We start from the raw sequence: 16,233 nt of genomic DNA on the forward strand, positions 1-16,233 counted from the left end.
CTAACTAACTTCCTACTAACACATCACAAGAATTGCTGCCAGACAGACGCCATCCAACTATGGAAGAAAAAAGATCCCTTAAGTTCTCACAGCCCCAGACACCTGCAGTGGAAAGTTCAATCTGTAGGTATACTAAGCCAGAATCTAGTCCACTTGGTGAGGTAAGGAACTCTTACCCTTCCCCCAAGAAAGATCCTCATTAAGAGCAGGAAGGGCAAAACAAAACTACGCACAAGTGCCACCCAGCATCTAGAAAACATTAAGTGTGGCAAATGCGGGGTGATGCACAACTCAGAAATTCCATACTAACTGATAAAGAAGTATGGAAGTATATCTCTTCTTCTGAGACAGATGAAGCAAATCCTGAAATCAGCATCATCTCAGACCAGTTGTATTCATTTCTTTTTTTGGGCCACTGGATCATGAATACAGCAAACAAATCGAGGAGTACAGGAACTGTAGGTCCCAGGCTTGTTACTAGGAAGAGTAATCACAATTTCAGAAAAACAAAAGACCGCAGAATCCTCTTTGTCTGACACCACATTCTTCAGAGGAGTTACTTCTCTTGGGCGAATCCAGCAACCAGGTTGCAAGAGGCAAAGGTGATAGTGAAGAACAGTGCTGAGAACAAGGGGAAATCAAGTTACTGCAATGTCACATGAGGGTACAGATTTGATTCAGGATAGGAACCTGACTTCCTATCAGCAAGTAAACTGTCACCACAACATGACCAGCTCTAAAGTTTTCTTCTACAACATAACATTTCTAAATACTAACCCACAAGATACCCAATTCTATAAAGAAACTACCTCGCCCCATCAGTTTTTATATCACTGAAGAAACTGATTTTTTGCAGTAGTTGGCACAACATGGAAGTCATAAAAAGAAAAAGGTTTCAAAATATAAATTATTTTTATAAAAAACCCCAGAATAAATACTAAAATTTTTTTCCCCTCAAATATCGTTGTGTATCTTGGCACATGTATGGGCCCCTCAGTCCTCAGACCAGCATTTGCAACTCAGATTGCAATGCCCTGAAGCAGTGTACAGCTTTGACTTTTAGTGAGTACAGGCCATAATTCCTGAAAAATTGTTACAAACTATAATCCATAGAGGGAAGTTATTAAAAACAATAGAACCAAGGCAGAAATTTCTCTTATGTTGTAACATGCAAGGGGATAAGCAAGGAACAAAACAGTACCCTGCACTGAACTCCAGCTGTATTTCCCCTGTAATCAATTTACCTCAATGTTGCCTGACAACAGAAAATGACCAAGTCTTCAAACAGAACAGTGAAAGAACAAGACTGGCAAAGACCAAAAAAAGAAAAAGAAGCGCTAATTTACAGAAATTCATGGAGTGGTGGTGGGGTGTGTGTGCGGTTGTATTAGGCATAACTGGCAAGGTGCTGGTAGCAGGGGGCTACCCTGTGCCGGAGGAGATGAGGAGCTGCCCCACGTGGAACAGCCGGCTCTGCAACAGACCCACTGCAGGGCACAGCTAAGCCCCGTCAGCCACGCATGTGGCACCTCTGAACCAGAGGACTTCACACAGCCTCTGAGAAAAGATATTAATGAGAGGGCAGTAAGCACCAACAACCCAAGAAAAAAGAAGAGGAACAAGAAGGCCAGAGTGGGAGGAGTGAGGAGCCAGCAGAAAAAAGGAGCAGGCTGGAGTAGGAGGGGAGAGTTGAGGCCAGAGTGGAGCAGCCGCCCAAGCGGGGCTGAGAGGTATGGCTTCCAAGGGGCTGCTACTGCAGCCGGACCCCGCATGTGCTGCCCACGTCTCCCACTGCCTCTCAGAGGGACTGGCAGGGAATGGAGACTGGGAACGGGGAAGGCAAGGGGCATCTTGCCTAAGCTTGTGTGTGTTTGTTTCGATACCAAAATCAGTAATTAAAAGTTTGTTAACTGACAATAAATGAAATGGATTGAAATTCCTCACAAATCAATAAACTCTTCTGCCTGTGTGATGGCGGAGGGAGGTGATGATGACGCAAAAGCAGCAAATCCCGACTGAACAAGCACCTTCAGTAAACCAGGCAGCACCCTTAAGAAGAGCCAATCACACAGACAGCTCCACATCCACAAACAAAGCAGGACATGACCAAAAAAAAGGAAATTGGAGGGCAAAAGCCTGGTAGTCTAGACAATTTCTGGAACGGAACACACATCTTCAAATCCTTAACTGATATTTAGCTGCTGACCAGTCCTACCAGATGGACAGCAGCATAGAAAAGGTTAGCAGCTTTGATAAGATTTGAGGCTTTTTTCTCTCACCCCCTTGTTAGTGTCACCTTGTGTGTGCACTTTCTCCAGCTAGCCTGCCTGCTTGTTATATAAGACAAAAAGAAAAATCGAACAATGCCTATGAGCTATTTAGGAAGGAACTGAGGTAGCAACCACAGCTATTTACAAGACACGCTCCTACAGTTTCTATTCCAACCCCAGCTTGCATTCATGTGTTAAACAGTCACTGGTAGACCTTAGAAGTGAACTTCTCCTATTTTCTAAGCACCCCATACTGGCTCATTATCTCAGATTCTAGACTAACACACCACATACTATATTTACAGGAAAATATTTCTGTATCAAAATTCCCAGCTGAATAAATTCAAACTATGCTCGCTTTATGCTTTCTCCTTAACAAGGTAATTCTTCTTTAACCTTAGAAGTTTTCTAAAGAAAGTCTTTTTTTTAAAAAAGCAAGCCAGCCTATTGATGAGAAAGCAGAGAACAGGAGACTGAAGAGTGCAAGTCCTCTGTTCACTTTTTTCCCCCAACTTAAGTTAAAATAAATCAGTCCAAAGGTCAATAAAGTATCAAAGCCAATGCAAATGAAGCAACAGGATTGCATAATAAGGAACCCAGGTTGAAGAAACAGGACTTTTCCTCCCCCTTCAGCAGCAAGGAGCTGTTAAATCAGCTCAGACAGTTTTATTGAGTGGGAAGGGGAGGAGATGCAAAGCGGTGAGACTCACCCGCACGCTGCACAGATGGTAAGTAGCATCTAATAATCCTGGATGTTAGCATCCTACATTTCCAGGGCATACTAGTTTCTTTACTGGTTTTCCCCTCAAACAGATAAGCTTCTGAGAGACAGAGACAGTAGGTGCCCTATCACTCTGCAGCACAAGAAGAATATGGTTCTTGTAAAACTACAACATCAGAGATGAAAAGCTTCTTTCCAAACACGTCAACCCCACCTGTCTAGCCCTGTGCTGGAAACACAGGCTCCAGTTTGGCACAGCTTTTCAAAGAGAACTATGAGGACAAAAGAGAATACAGGGATGATAACCTGTACAGACCTGAAAACACTGATGTGTAACACATACATACTGTAATAAACATTTATGTGGTGGCAACTTGGATTCAAACACTTATTTGATTTCGCAAAGGAAAAAAAATCTACCTTACTCAGGCAAAGCAGTATTTCATAAGCCATTTTCACTATTTACGATGCTATAAACCAAGGCAATATTTTCATTAGGACCTCCAATTGTTAATTTTCACTATATCACAGGCAATGTTAAAAATGACAGATATTAAGAGATCTACAGTAACTGGTTCTGTCACAGTAGATAAAACAATATATTTTTTAACCTAACTTTATTTAGATAGTCTTCTGGGAAACCAGAGGAAATCAAGAAGCTTGAGTTTTGTATCACTGACTCTGCTAGTAACTTCCTGTGGAACCTGCAACGTATCTTTAAAGTAATTTCTCAGTTCTGTAGAGTATTAAAAATAAATCCTCATTTAAGTGACCTAACAAATGCTAAGACATTCTGAAAGGAGAAAACATTGCTTTTTAGTCCCAGTCTCATTTGCAGTTGGGCTTTTTCTTCTACAGCAACTTCAAAAAAAGAAAGAATATTTTAGGCAAAATAAATACATAGAACAATCCCCTCCTCCAACCAAGAAACACACTGTAAATCTTACTCATATATTAAGTGATCTTAAAAAACAACCTCCAAGAAAAATCTCTGTCACACATTTTAAGTAAACCAACTACAGATCACAGTATTTTTATTTACATCGCAAATTTACTTACTGTCACTGTATGTATTTGGTGGTTGGATTCATACTAGGAAATCAAGTACATACAACACATTCAGTGTGAGTAGGCTATCCAGGTGTCCCTGATAAATGTCGTCATTAAAATAAATGACTTGTAGCTGGAAAATGCCATGCCAGTAAGCGCTGTTTCAGAGTGCTCAGACTGCAGTGATACACAGAGCTGTTAAAAACAGGTCTCTCTCCTAAAACCTTTGGCACTTAAAAACCCCAAAATTGCTGGGCTATAACCCTAAGAAAATGTAAGGGCCTTGCAGTGCTTAGTTAGATATGATATAATATTCTCATCCTTCTATCTTCTAAGTAGTAAGTGATTGAATTGTTTTAAAACCATACATCTTCCATTCCACTAGTCTGCAGAGGGGAGAGTAACAGTTGTCTCAGTCCAATTTTTAAAGTTTATTATTAATTATTTATTTTATTACAGTACATATTTATTTATTATATTATTAATAAGTTTGTTATTTTTAAAATAAAAACACTTCTTTTCATTGAGAAGCTAAAAATCTCAAATATTCTACTCGATATATTAGCCAAGATCTTTTCTTTAAACTGTTTCACAAGACAGCTTCCAAACAACAAATATTTTCATCTGCCTTTATGTCAGGTAGACTAAATTGTTTTTCTTAATTTTTTTTTTCTCTTTTCTCCAAAGACTTTCTTTACCTGAAAAGATGACAAGATTCCTTTTTTTTTCTACTGAAGCAACACTTACCCTGGAAAATACAGACATCATTTGACACTGTTTACAGCTGGACTAAACCCATTGACTCACACTCAAGAAAGGCAGATACTTTTGCATCTGTACAAGTTAATATGTGCTAATGTGACCTAAAGTATTGAATTCTCACAAGCAACTGGCATGCTGACAACTTCCTGAACCCCATACATTTTGAACTTTCTTCTCCTCAAAGTATTTTCATTCTCCTGCATAATGACATAATATGGAGATCTCTCAACCTCTATATACTTCATGCATTAGTCAGAAATATTTCCTGATGCAAATGTTAGAATGAATGTTTCCATGAAGATCAGGTTTGTCATTCTAACGTGAAAAGTAGTTCTAGAAAAGTGATATTGCACAAGGATCATTATTTATCGTATCACAGTGACATATATTTTTAATTCACAAAACAACAAAACTCAACATTTAAGAGAGTCAGAGGTTCTCTTTGCATCTATGAATTAACAGAAATTGCAGCTCAGCTGCAATTAATCTTCAGTTTTGTTGACTGCACAAACCAGAACAGAATACATGCTCACATCCAAACAGAAAATATTTGAAAATACAGCTGATGCTTATTATCTTCCCTATGCTTGTAACCAGCCTGAATTATGGCAAGCACGGTTAGAAGCCTATTTCTGGACTATTGGCAAGAACTGTGCTTCGTTACACGAGTACAGACTGTGTACAAAGGCAGAAGTGTTATGGAAAGCGCTTTCATTCTTCAGAACAGAAGCTGGACATACCTCATGCATCTTGTAAAGAGAGTAAAGACAACAGTGTTTAAGAATGAAGACTTGAGAGTGTTCTCAAAATAAATCTTTTAAAAACCTTATTTCCAGATTTCTTTGCATAAATTTAATTATTACTTTGATTTGCACACACCTTTATCATTTGGCTTATTCTACTGGTAACAGCTCCAGGCATCACTTTTACTACTTTTGGAAAACCAAAGCATGTATGTCCTTGCTTTGCCCTCCACTCTTCTATCAAACTCTTTCTCAGTTTGCTTTCTTAAGAAAGAAGGCAGCTATAATTAGAGTTTTAGGAAAGAAAAACATTGTTAGGTTATGTGATAAAATTTCGTCTGCACACCCACAAAGCAGCACAGAGAGACAATGGTGTATGGGGCAGGGGGGAGCCCAAAAAATACCCTGCTCAGCTGCTCCCAGGCCCATCACATGAGAGCCATCCAACCACCAAAAAAGTTATGAAGCTGCATTTGTAGAATCACAGAATAGTTGAGGTTGGATGGGACCTCTGGAGGTCATCTTGTCCAACTCCCCTGCTCAAGTAGGGCCACCTAAAGCCAGTTGCCCAGGACTGTGTCCAGGTAGCTTTTTAGTATCTCCAAGCATGGAGACTCTACAGCCTCTCTGCATAACTTGTACCAGAGCTCAGTCACCCTCACAGTAAAAAAAGTGTTTCCTCATGTTCAGACAGAGCCTCCTGTGTTTCAGTTTGTGCCCACTGCCTCTGGTCCTGTCACTGGGCACCATTCAAAGGAGCCTGGCTCCATCCTCTTTGCACCCTCCCTTCAGGTATTCGCACTCATTGACCAGATGCCCCCTGAGCCTTCCCTTCTCCAGGCTGAACAGTCCCAGCTCTCTCTCAGCTTTTCCTCAGTTCAGAGATGCTCCAGTCCCTTCATCATCTTCGTGGTGGCCCTTCACTAGACTCTCTCTACTAGCGTTACGTCTCTCTTGTACTGGGGAGCCCAGACCTGGACCCAGCACTCCTGGTGTAGCCTCACCAGGGCTGAGTAGAGGTGAAGGATCATCTCCCTCCATCAGCTGCTAACACTCCTCCTAAGGCAGCCCACAGTACCATTAGCCTTGTCTGCAGCAAGGGCACATTGCTGGCTCATGTGCAACCTGCTGTCCACTAGGACCACCACAGGGCCTTTTCTACAAACATGCTTTCCAGATGGTCAGCCCACAGCATGGACTAGTGCGTGGGCTTGTTCCTCCCCACCTCCAGAAATTTGCACACTTCCCCTTGTTGAACTTCAGCAAGTTCCTGTCAATCCCTTTCTCCAGCTTGTGAAGGACTTGCTGGATGCCAGCGCAACCCTCTGGTATTTCAGCCACTCCTCACAGTCTGGTGTCATCTGCAAACTTGCTACGGGTATACCCTGTCCCATCACTCTGACCATTTGTGAAGATGTGGAAGAGGACTGGACCCAGCATTGACCCCTGGAGTACAACGGTAGTTACTGGCCTCCACCTCGACTTTGTGCCACTCATCACCACCCTCTGGGCCTGCTCGTTGAGCCAGTTCAGCCACCTCACTGTCTCCTCAACCAGCCCATACTCCTTCAGCTTCTCTATGAGGATCTTACGGGAGACAGTATCAAATGGCTTCCTGAAGTCTAGGTAGAAAAAATTCCTTGCTCTCCTTCATCTACCAGGCCACTTCTTTCATCTTGGAAGTTTCTCAAGTTGGTCAAGCGTTACTTTGCCTTGGTGAATCCGTGCTGGCTACTCCTGATTAATTTCTTGTCCTTCATGTGCCTGGAAATGGTTTCCAGGATTAGTTGCTCCATCCCCTTCCCAGAAATGGAGTTGAACTCACCAAAGTCTTAAATTACCAAATGCGTGCAAGTAAGTATTTAGTAAAGGGACAGACAAGACTGACATACTATTATATGAGAATTTCAAGCCTATTTTAGAATAATAGCCAACGGTGTCTTTTTATTTTGCTTGTGTAATTTTTTATTTTGCTTGTTTTTCTGGGGAGAGAGAGGATTAGTATAGAAGGCTTTTTAGAACCCTGCTGAACTACAGTATTTTTCATTACAGTTTGGGAGATACAGTTTGGAAAGTAGTAGCAGGTTCAGAGTGACTGACTGAGGATGCAACTGTAGCTGACTGGGATGGACGTTTCAATGACAGGCTTAGCACCAGAAAAAAACCCACAAAATAAACCTAGGACAGGTATTTCCAAGACTAACGTAAGGCATTCAGTACACCACAGCATGTCCCAATTACCTGGCAGGCATTATTTTGCTGGTCTGCTTGGAATAAATAGTATCAACCGTAGCTTACCTTTTGGGCTCTGTGATTTACGCTGAACCACAAGCACCATCTGAAAATGTTTTTCTAAAGTCAAAAATTCTATTAAGAATTTAAAATATTTTCGAGTTTAATTTTCAGTGAAACTTGCACTCTAACAGTTGTGAGCTGGCAGGTACAGATGGGATTCAAACAGCAAATTTAAAGGACCAACCAGTTTTTGTCCAGATTAAGCAGAAGTGATGCATAAGTACAAGTTTGTACAGAAGTTTTCCTCAATTAGTAAATATCCTTTATGACTTGAGATGACTAAGATGTGCATAAATTATGTGTATTTCTTCAGACAAAAGGTACATTATGTATCACCCAAAAAGTTTCACCTGTTTAACAATAACAGTTTTTTCAGTAAAGATTTTAATCAAACGGTCACTAAGCCCTATTTTATATGTGCAAAGAGGAATGGGACTTTGAAGTGACAAACCATATTCACGGACTTTCATTGACTTAAATGACATATGGAAGTGGGATGTCCTTCGCTTATGATCTGGATTGAAAGGCCGTATTTCCTTATACAACTTCATATTTGCTTCCCTGGACCAATCAAATTTTTATGCGGGACTCAAAGAGTTCAAAATCATGATAATTTGACCAGTGACACTTAGTATCCCACTCCTGGAAGCCTGTGTCTGGGCACATGCTACAAACAGCACCAAAAAAGGCCCCTAAAATATAATCCTGCATTTTACAGTTTTAAAAAAATTATATTATGTGAAGCGCTGCCCAAGACTGAATTCTGTATTTCCAACCAAAAAAAAACACATGCACCATTTCTGCAGTGAATTGACTTCCAGTAGCAAGAAAAAAAGTAATCCTGAAAAAGAAATCCTTGTTATGTTTTCATGCATTCCTGTGATTCATTATATCTATTATATGGTTAACATGCTTCACTACTTACATATAAATGTTTTCTGGGGAAAAAAGCTTGGTTCCATCTTTTATGTTATATTTCTGCACAGAAGTATTTAACTCTAATGACACTCTGTTTACGAAAGTTATAGCAGAACTATAAAACAGTTAGACATTTATGAAATTTATACGTACAAATTGGTTGAACTGAATTTATGACCAAACCAGCCTATGGCTTCTCCAGAGCAACAAAGGAAGAAAACTAAAAACCTTCACTAAGTTCAAACAAACAAACCCCTCAGAAAGGCTTGGGTAACATTTACTGTACCAAAACAGTAACAGTTCTACCCATGTGTGAAAACAGTAGAACTAAGCTAGGAATCAGGCATTTCCAAGAAAAGTAGACTCATGACAGGACAATCATTGAAAGTGGTTTTAAGCATCAGTCTTCAAGTGCTGTTGAGAGGCACAAACTCTAGTACAGATCCCTTTCATCATGACCTTGACACTCCCCCACCATTCTTTTATACTTGATTCTGTATTACTATAGCTACATGGTAAATTCAAATGCTGCCTACCTCTTTACCCCAACCTGCTTTACTGTTTGCACAGCATACACAGAAACCATAGTGGTATTTAAAAGACCAGCAAAATAAACTCCATGACAGGCACATACCAATATTTTAAACACCTTTGCTTCAAAAATCCATATTTGTGTATTTTCTTCTTCACAGAGGTGTCACCAATACCATGTGATTTTTGCAGTCCATAGATGCCTCAACTTCTTTAGTACTGAGACATACACACTTAATGAATTTTCAAGAAAGCTATTCTACAATAGTTATATCTGCAACACTACTAGCACTAAATACTTTGATTAAGATTTCTCATAGGGTTAAAATAATAATGAAATAAAAAGTCAAGTGAAGCTGATGCAGCTTTTCATTCTCTGAAATATCCTCGTATTTTTTACCTTCAGTGAAAAAAAATCTACAATGGCGCCTTCCTCATATTTTCACTAAATTACAGAAATGCCGGTGGGAAATGACCTCTGATGGTCATCCAATCCAACTCTAACTCAAAGTGAAGTTATTGCTAACATTAGATCAGGACAACTGTGCCTTCATCTAGCAAAGTCTTGAAAGTGTACAGGCACAGAGGTCCTATAAACTCTCTGGGCTACCGGTATCTGCTGCACTACCTTCCCAGCGGACAAGTTTTTCCTCATGTTCAAATCGAACATTACAAGCAATGATTTCTGGCCATTACTCCTTGTTGTAATAGCTGTCACTGTTAAAAGACAGCTTGGCTCTGCCATTTTTTGTAACTCTTCAAGTAGTTGTAGACTACTATTACATTACCCTCTTGGTCACCTCTTCACCAGACTAAATAAACCCAGCTCCCTCAAACTCTCTTTGCCCATCATGTACTGTAGGGTGCCGACTAACTTGGTAGTCCTTTGCTGGGACCTTTCTGGTTCTTCAGCATCGCTCAAATTGTGAAGCCCCAAAAAGGACACAACCGCTCAGATGTGGACCCAATAATGCTACACAGAAGGAAGTAACTTCCCCTGATCTGTGAAATATGGTACAATACAGAATTGACAACTACCAGAAATTCCAGATAAGTTGGTTTCTCCTGATCAAGGCAAAGAGTCACTCACTCTTTCTCCAAATCCAGCCTACATATGGTACAGTATCATAACATTTGATGACACAGAGATTTGTAATATTTTTTACTCAAAGACTTAAGCTCAACACTGACACTGCATTTTTTTTGCTTAAACCCTTGAAAAAACAGGGAGGTGCAAAATCTTCCACACAGATATTCTGGCAAAAAGTAACTTCCAATTCATCACAGCCTTCCAGTATCAAAAGGTTAAGATACTCTGTCATGCATCTTTACTCAGAATTAAACAAAGCCTTTCGAATGAACTGCACTGACATGTTTAAAAAATACAAGCCTAAATAAAAAAACGTAAAAAGTAAAAAATCAACAAGGGCAAACTATTTAAGGAAATAAGACAGAACAAGAAAGAGTAAGGTCTCAACTGTAACAAAATCACTCACAACCTGAAAATATGTCAGGGAAAAGATCTGCAGGCCCTTTGTAGGAACTAATAACAACTTCCAAATTTTTTTTCCCCAATGAAATAATTTTGGAATTCTTCTCCTAAAATGGATGATCCATAGCAATGACAGTTTTGATTCAATTATCTTGCCCCTCTCAGTGCTAGAAGCAGCCCAAAAACTACATCCAAACATTTCTTTCTTGGCTACAGTTTTGCTCTTTGTCACAGCCAAAACATTTTGCAGGGACTGTCCTTACAGCTCTCTTTCAGCAGAAACAGCTGAGGTTCTAAAGGAAACCCAAATCAGCCCATCTACTCAGCTTCACAGTGGCTTGCATGAACACAAACCTGTACAGATGCATATATCAACATAATAAATAAGGTCTGGCCTATTAGAATGATATGGAAGTAATGGTAATCACTGTCTTTGTGAGGACATTTCTATTGAAATGAATTACAGATAACTGAATCTAATATACGATGAATTAAATCTTGAAAAACAACTTCAAAGATACAGGCACTGTAAGTACAGGACACTGCCCTTTAAATTGCTTTGAAAAACACTCTGCATGTTACAAGAGAGCAATCTGACATTAAGAAAAGGCAGACAAATAACGAATATTCGCTTTTACTAAGTAGTAACGAACCGATCACCTTTCTCTTCCCGAGAAATAGTGTCTGCACTTACAGATATTTGGTGTTAGAACAGCTAAGTAAAATGCAAGATATGCAAATCACACAGAAAAAAATAAAAGAAAATGCATGGGATGTGGAGAGAGCATCAGCAGAAGTGGACAGTAAAAGGTAACTATGATGTGAGTTGTAACAAATTCAGAAATAAGGAACATGATTTTTACACTTTTCTGTACCAAAAGTTCTGAGTATAGCAACTAAGAGGTCTATTTGAAAATAAGTTTATTTACAGATATTTTTATTAGACCTCAATGAGTAAGCCAGCTTCCGAGAGCATCAAGTGCTCTTCCACATGAATCCTCTAAATTGAACTGTAAAAACTAGTCTCTTTTATATCTAAAAATATTCAAGCTTTACATTTTCTTATGTATATTTTTAATTTTTTGTATCTCTGCAATATGAAAGCATAGTGAACTGTAGCAGAATCTGTCATCATGTAAAATAGCCAACATTAATCCAGTAGAGCATGCGGTCACTTGAACAGTGACAAGCTGTCAATATACTTCATTAATATGGTTGAATTACAACACTACAGAGATTGATGACACACAGTATGCAAGACCATGAATACTAATACTTGTATCAAATAGAATTTAGCCTAAATTAGATTTGTTAGCTGTCAGGCATTGTTACATAACATTATTTTTTTTCTTATCATTATTATCAAACCACTGCAGAGATGCACACAGACATAAAAAACACTTGAGAAGTCTGTGTCTATAGACACTTTGCGTATTGACCAGCTTATAGAAAGAATGCTATATTAGATAAATGTCTGCCTTGCAAGCTAATGGCTTCTTTATCCTATACCACAAATGCTCACGATAGTACCAATTGATATTCACAGATTAGCCTAGAGAAGCATCAGTTTTTCAAGCTTGATTGCTTTTGTTACTGTGGTAAGGCAGATACCATTATAAGAAATCAGCATGTTGTTTTAAAATGAATCGTTTAGACTAGCAAGTAGACCTTTTGAAACATACTCCACCCCCGCCACCTTAGAAGTTAAATAAATTGAAACATTGTATCAAAACCAAGTTAAAGTAACTCCTTTTAAAATTCAAGTATTTTCCCAAACCCAGTTTTAATTTAACTCTGTTTTAAGGCTTTGTTATGCCTAAATTTTCTCCCTAAATAGTATTAGAATTATATTGTCTCACAGATCACATGTAGACTGTTGCTACTAATACTACAGGATCACAGGATCATGTAGGTTGGAACGAACCTCTGGAGGTCATCTAGCCCAAATTCTTGCTCGCATAGGGTCTAAGTAGATCAGACAGCTCAGGACCTTTTGCAGCCCAGTTCTGAGCATCTCTGAGGATGCTCTCCACAATGTCTCCGTGCAACCTGTGGCAGAGTTTTACCTCTCACAGGATGAATTTTTTTTTCTTGGCTGTAAGTGGAATTTCCATGTTGCAACTTGTCTGCATGGCCTCTTGTCTTTTCACCGTGTGCCTACACGAAGAGTTTGGCTCGAATGGCTCTATACACCCTTCTACTAAGGAGTTGAAGATAGCACTAAATCTCACCTTAGCTTCTCTTCTTAAGACTAGACAAACCCAGTTCTCTCTGTCCATCTCTGTTGGACTCATGCCAGTACATCCTTGCCTTTCTTGTATTGGGGAAACCAAGACTGCACACAATGCTCCACATGTGGTCTCACAAGGAATGAACAGAGAGAATAATCACTTGCTTTGACTTGCTAGCTACACTTTTGCAACAGTCTACTATGCAGTTGGCTGCATTTGCCACAAGAGTACACTGCTGACAATTATAAAGATGAAGTTCTTACCCATAAACACATGTCATCCCATATGGGTACTTACGTGAAAGCACTCAAGAACAGACTTTTTAGATTTAAGCATAAGCGTGGAGGCATACTAGACCCTTTACCTTTCAGCACTCTATGTGTATGTGAAATTAATAGAAGGAATTATCATCAGCTCTCTCACGTGCATAATGTCCTGTCCTCTTACTCCTGTGCCTCAGAGAAAGACTGGAGGTGGTAAGTTGCACAAAGATAACATGCAAGACCAAAGTGGTCTTGCAGAGTGCAAAACCTTGAGGTAAAGAATGTTCCTGAGGATTAATCTCACCATTCCATTCCAGCTTACACTTTAACACAATTTACAAATACAACTGCCTCCCAGTTAAATTATCTAATAGTTATTTTATGCAAGTACCACCATCATGGACCCCCACCAATGTGTTTAAAGAATGCCACACCAGAACTATGCGAAACAAAATTTTAAAAAATTAAGAAAAATAAAATATTTGAAAAATCAACCTAGAACCTGGATAGAGGAGAGGTCCCACCAAAAAAAAAAAAAAAAAAAAACAACCGCAGAAGAAAAGCAAAATTAAGAGTACACAAGATGGAAAAAGTTTGTGAAAAACAGGCTCATGTTCTTACATAAAGAACTTGCTCCACATTCACTTACGCATCTTATGTATCTTAACATTACAAATCTAATGCATAACAACTCTAAACCTTAAAAAAAAAACCAAACCAAAAACCCCAACAACAAGCCACAACCAAAACCACAAAGCAAACCAAAAAAACCACTAAACCCAGAAAGTGTTTACGATCTGTTAACTCAACCACCTGCTAGCTTGAATCATAACTATAGCAATATGACACAAGTGGAACTGAAAAAACCACAATTTCTTAGCCTATGCCCAAGCCTTTTCTTTAGTTCTAGGCAGCAAATGCAAATCATCAACAGCTATTCTTCACTTTTTCAGTGGATCTATTATTACTGTTGGCTTCCTTTTTGTTCCTGATGTGCCCCTACTCTTGTCTACTATTTCTCCCTTTCAGCAATTCCTTCATGGTCCCAAAAGGCTTAATTTTACTGTCATGGAGCAAGGAAAGCAATACTCCACTAAAGGTAGAAATGTGTCCTAGCATCAGCAGTTAAGATAAGACTCAGAAAAAGACTAGAATACAGGCAGAGTTTCTTTAAAAATTCCAAATCATTTTATTAAAAATTCACTAGTTCAAAACGCAATTGTTTTGGTATAACCTGCCAAAACCATCATGCGGCTACACACAAGCTGAATATTATGGAAAGTGCAGCTCATATTTTGTTGGAGGGATAGGAAAAAGAAACTAGCAACAGCGTTGTCATACTTAAATTAATATCTCTGATAAAGTCTGAAGCAAGACCTGTGATTTACCTTGTAAATCAAACTAGCCATTAAGGTTTAAGACATTGTTTGTTGTAATTACCAACAAAAGTCATTAACCCTTTTTTGTTGCTGAACTCGGGTTCCTAAGGGCTTAGATGGCACAAGTGGAATTCCCAAAAAACATTACTGTACAAAAGAATATGATGTCCAGCAAAAATATACTGGACATGGAATCCACAGTGACCGTCATTCAGTTACCATGCTCTTTTTCATTCAGTATAAAAGAAGCACTTCATGCACATGAGTTGCATATTCAACTTAGAAAAGACATATTGTTTTACCCTAAAATAGGAAATGTTAGGAGTTATAGCCTTTTATTTACACCATAGCAATTCTGCAGCACTGTTTTAAAATACTGACTATATGAAAAAAATACACATTTTTATATCATTTTGCACACTTTAGTCACAAGTTTTCACCCATTTTATAGCAAATTACTTGCTAAATCTAGACTAGTAAAATCAAAACTGATGTGTTCTTACTTTACTTTTGTCTGCTTTTTTGATTCAGAATTTTTTTCTTTAAGAAATTTATTCTTTAAAAAAAAAACCGAACAGAAATAGCAATGCCTTAGAGTTAGTGTAGACCTACTACTCCTTCTAATATTTATTATCACAAATGGACAGCCATAGGAACTACTAAAGATTAGAAATGTTAAGTTAAATCAAGTTAAATTTGAGTTAGAAGACTTGCTTTAAAACTTCTACAAAAAGTAAAACAGAAAGGATCTTGCAAAGCAATTAAAAATAGAAAAGGTTGGCAAATCAAAAAACCTGTCTGCTTAGAATTTGCTTAATTGTTCATTCTTACCTTCTGTGCTTAATCCAGGACTTGAAGTGAATTTTGCTACATCGACAATCTTTACAGCAAACTGTTGTCCTGTTTCCCTGTTGATACATCGCCGCACAACGCTGAATGGACCCCTGAAACACACACACAGAGAAAATGGCAATAAATAACCCATTCTTTTTTATGTGTTGAGCTACCACTCCATTATTTCTAAACAAAGTTTAGACTCCAACATTCAAGTGTAGTATTTACACAGAAGCTTATACTTATCATCCGTGTTGCCCATTAAACATAAAATTAATAATTTTAACTACAGACTAGTGTAAAGAACACCAAGTAAGTTTTGTACTTTCCTATATTTAAGACATATTCTCTTGCCCTGCCACTTCAGAAAGGCTATACTCTCAAAAACCTTATGCAATATACTGACATGATTATTAAATTTCAAATGGACTTTATTTTGATGCATAATCCGGGATAGGGGGGAACCCAGAGGCAAGAAACACATTCTTTCTTTAATTCCTAAACTAGAGTTTAGAAATTACTACTTGAAACAACTGAAAGGATAGTCCTTCAAAACAATAACAGTAACAGAATTGTTGAATCTTGCTGTTGGTTTTGTTTGCTTGTTTTAAAAAAACTGGGTTTATTTTGAGCTTATATGACATCACTAGATATAAACAACCTCTTCTTTTCTTCTTTCAATACTTCAAAATTCCACAAAAGCATATAATTTTCTCTCATCTATGGCACTTTAAGAACCCCCAC

The 16,233-nt window shown here is 38.5% G+C and overlaps 1 protein-coding gene across 8 annotated transcripts in view; it reads right to left on the reverse strand.

Annotated features, from left to right (window-relative positions):
* CASK (calcium/calmodulin dependent serine protein kinase) overlaps nt 1–16,233 on the reverse strand; it is a 227,804-nt gene that overhangs the window by 148,798 nt on the left and 62,773 nt on the right. For all 8 annotated transcript variants that reach the window (XM_075430791.1, XM_075430782.1, XM_075430844.1 and 5 more), the window contains exon 2: nt 15,487–15,599. In XM_075430791.1, the coding sequence (XP_075286906.1) occupies nt 15,487–15,599 (113 nt within the window). The remainder of the gene's footprint in view (nt 1–15,486; nt 15,600–16,233) is intronic.

The sequence above is a fragment of the Opisthocomus hoazin genome, chromosome 1 (assembly GCF_030867145.1).
Source record: "Opisthocomus hoazin isolate bOpiHoa1 chromosome 1, bOpiHoa1.hap1, whole genome shotgun sequence".
Classification (NCBI taxonomy): Eukaryota; Metazoa; Chordata; class Aves; order Opisthocomiformes; family Opisthocomidae; genus Opisthocomus; species Opisthocomus hoazin.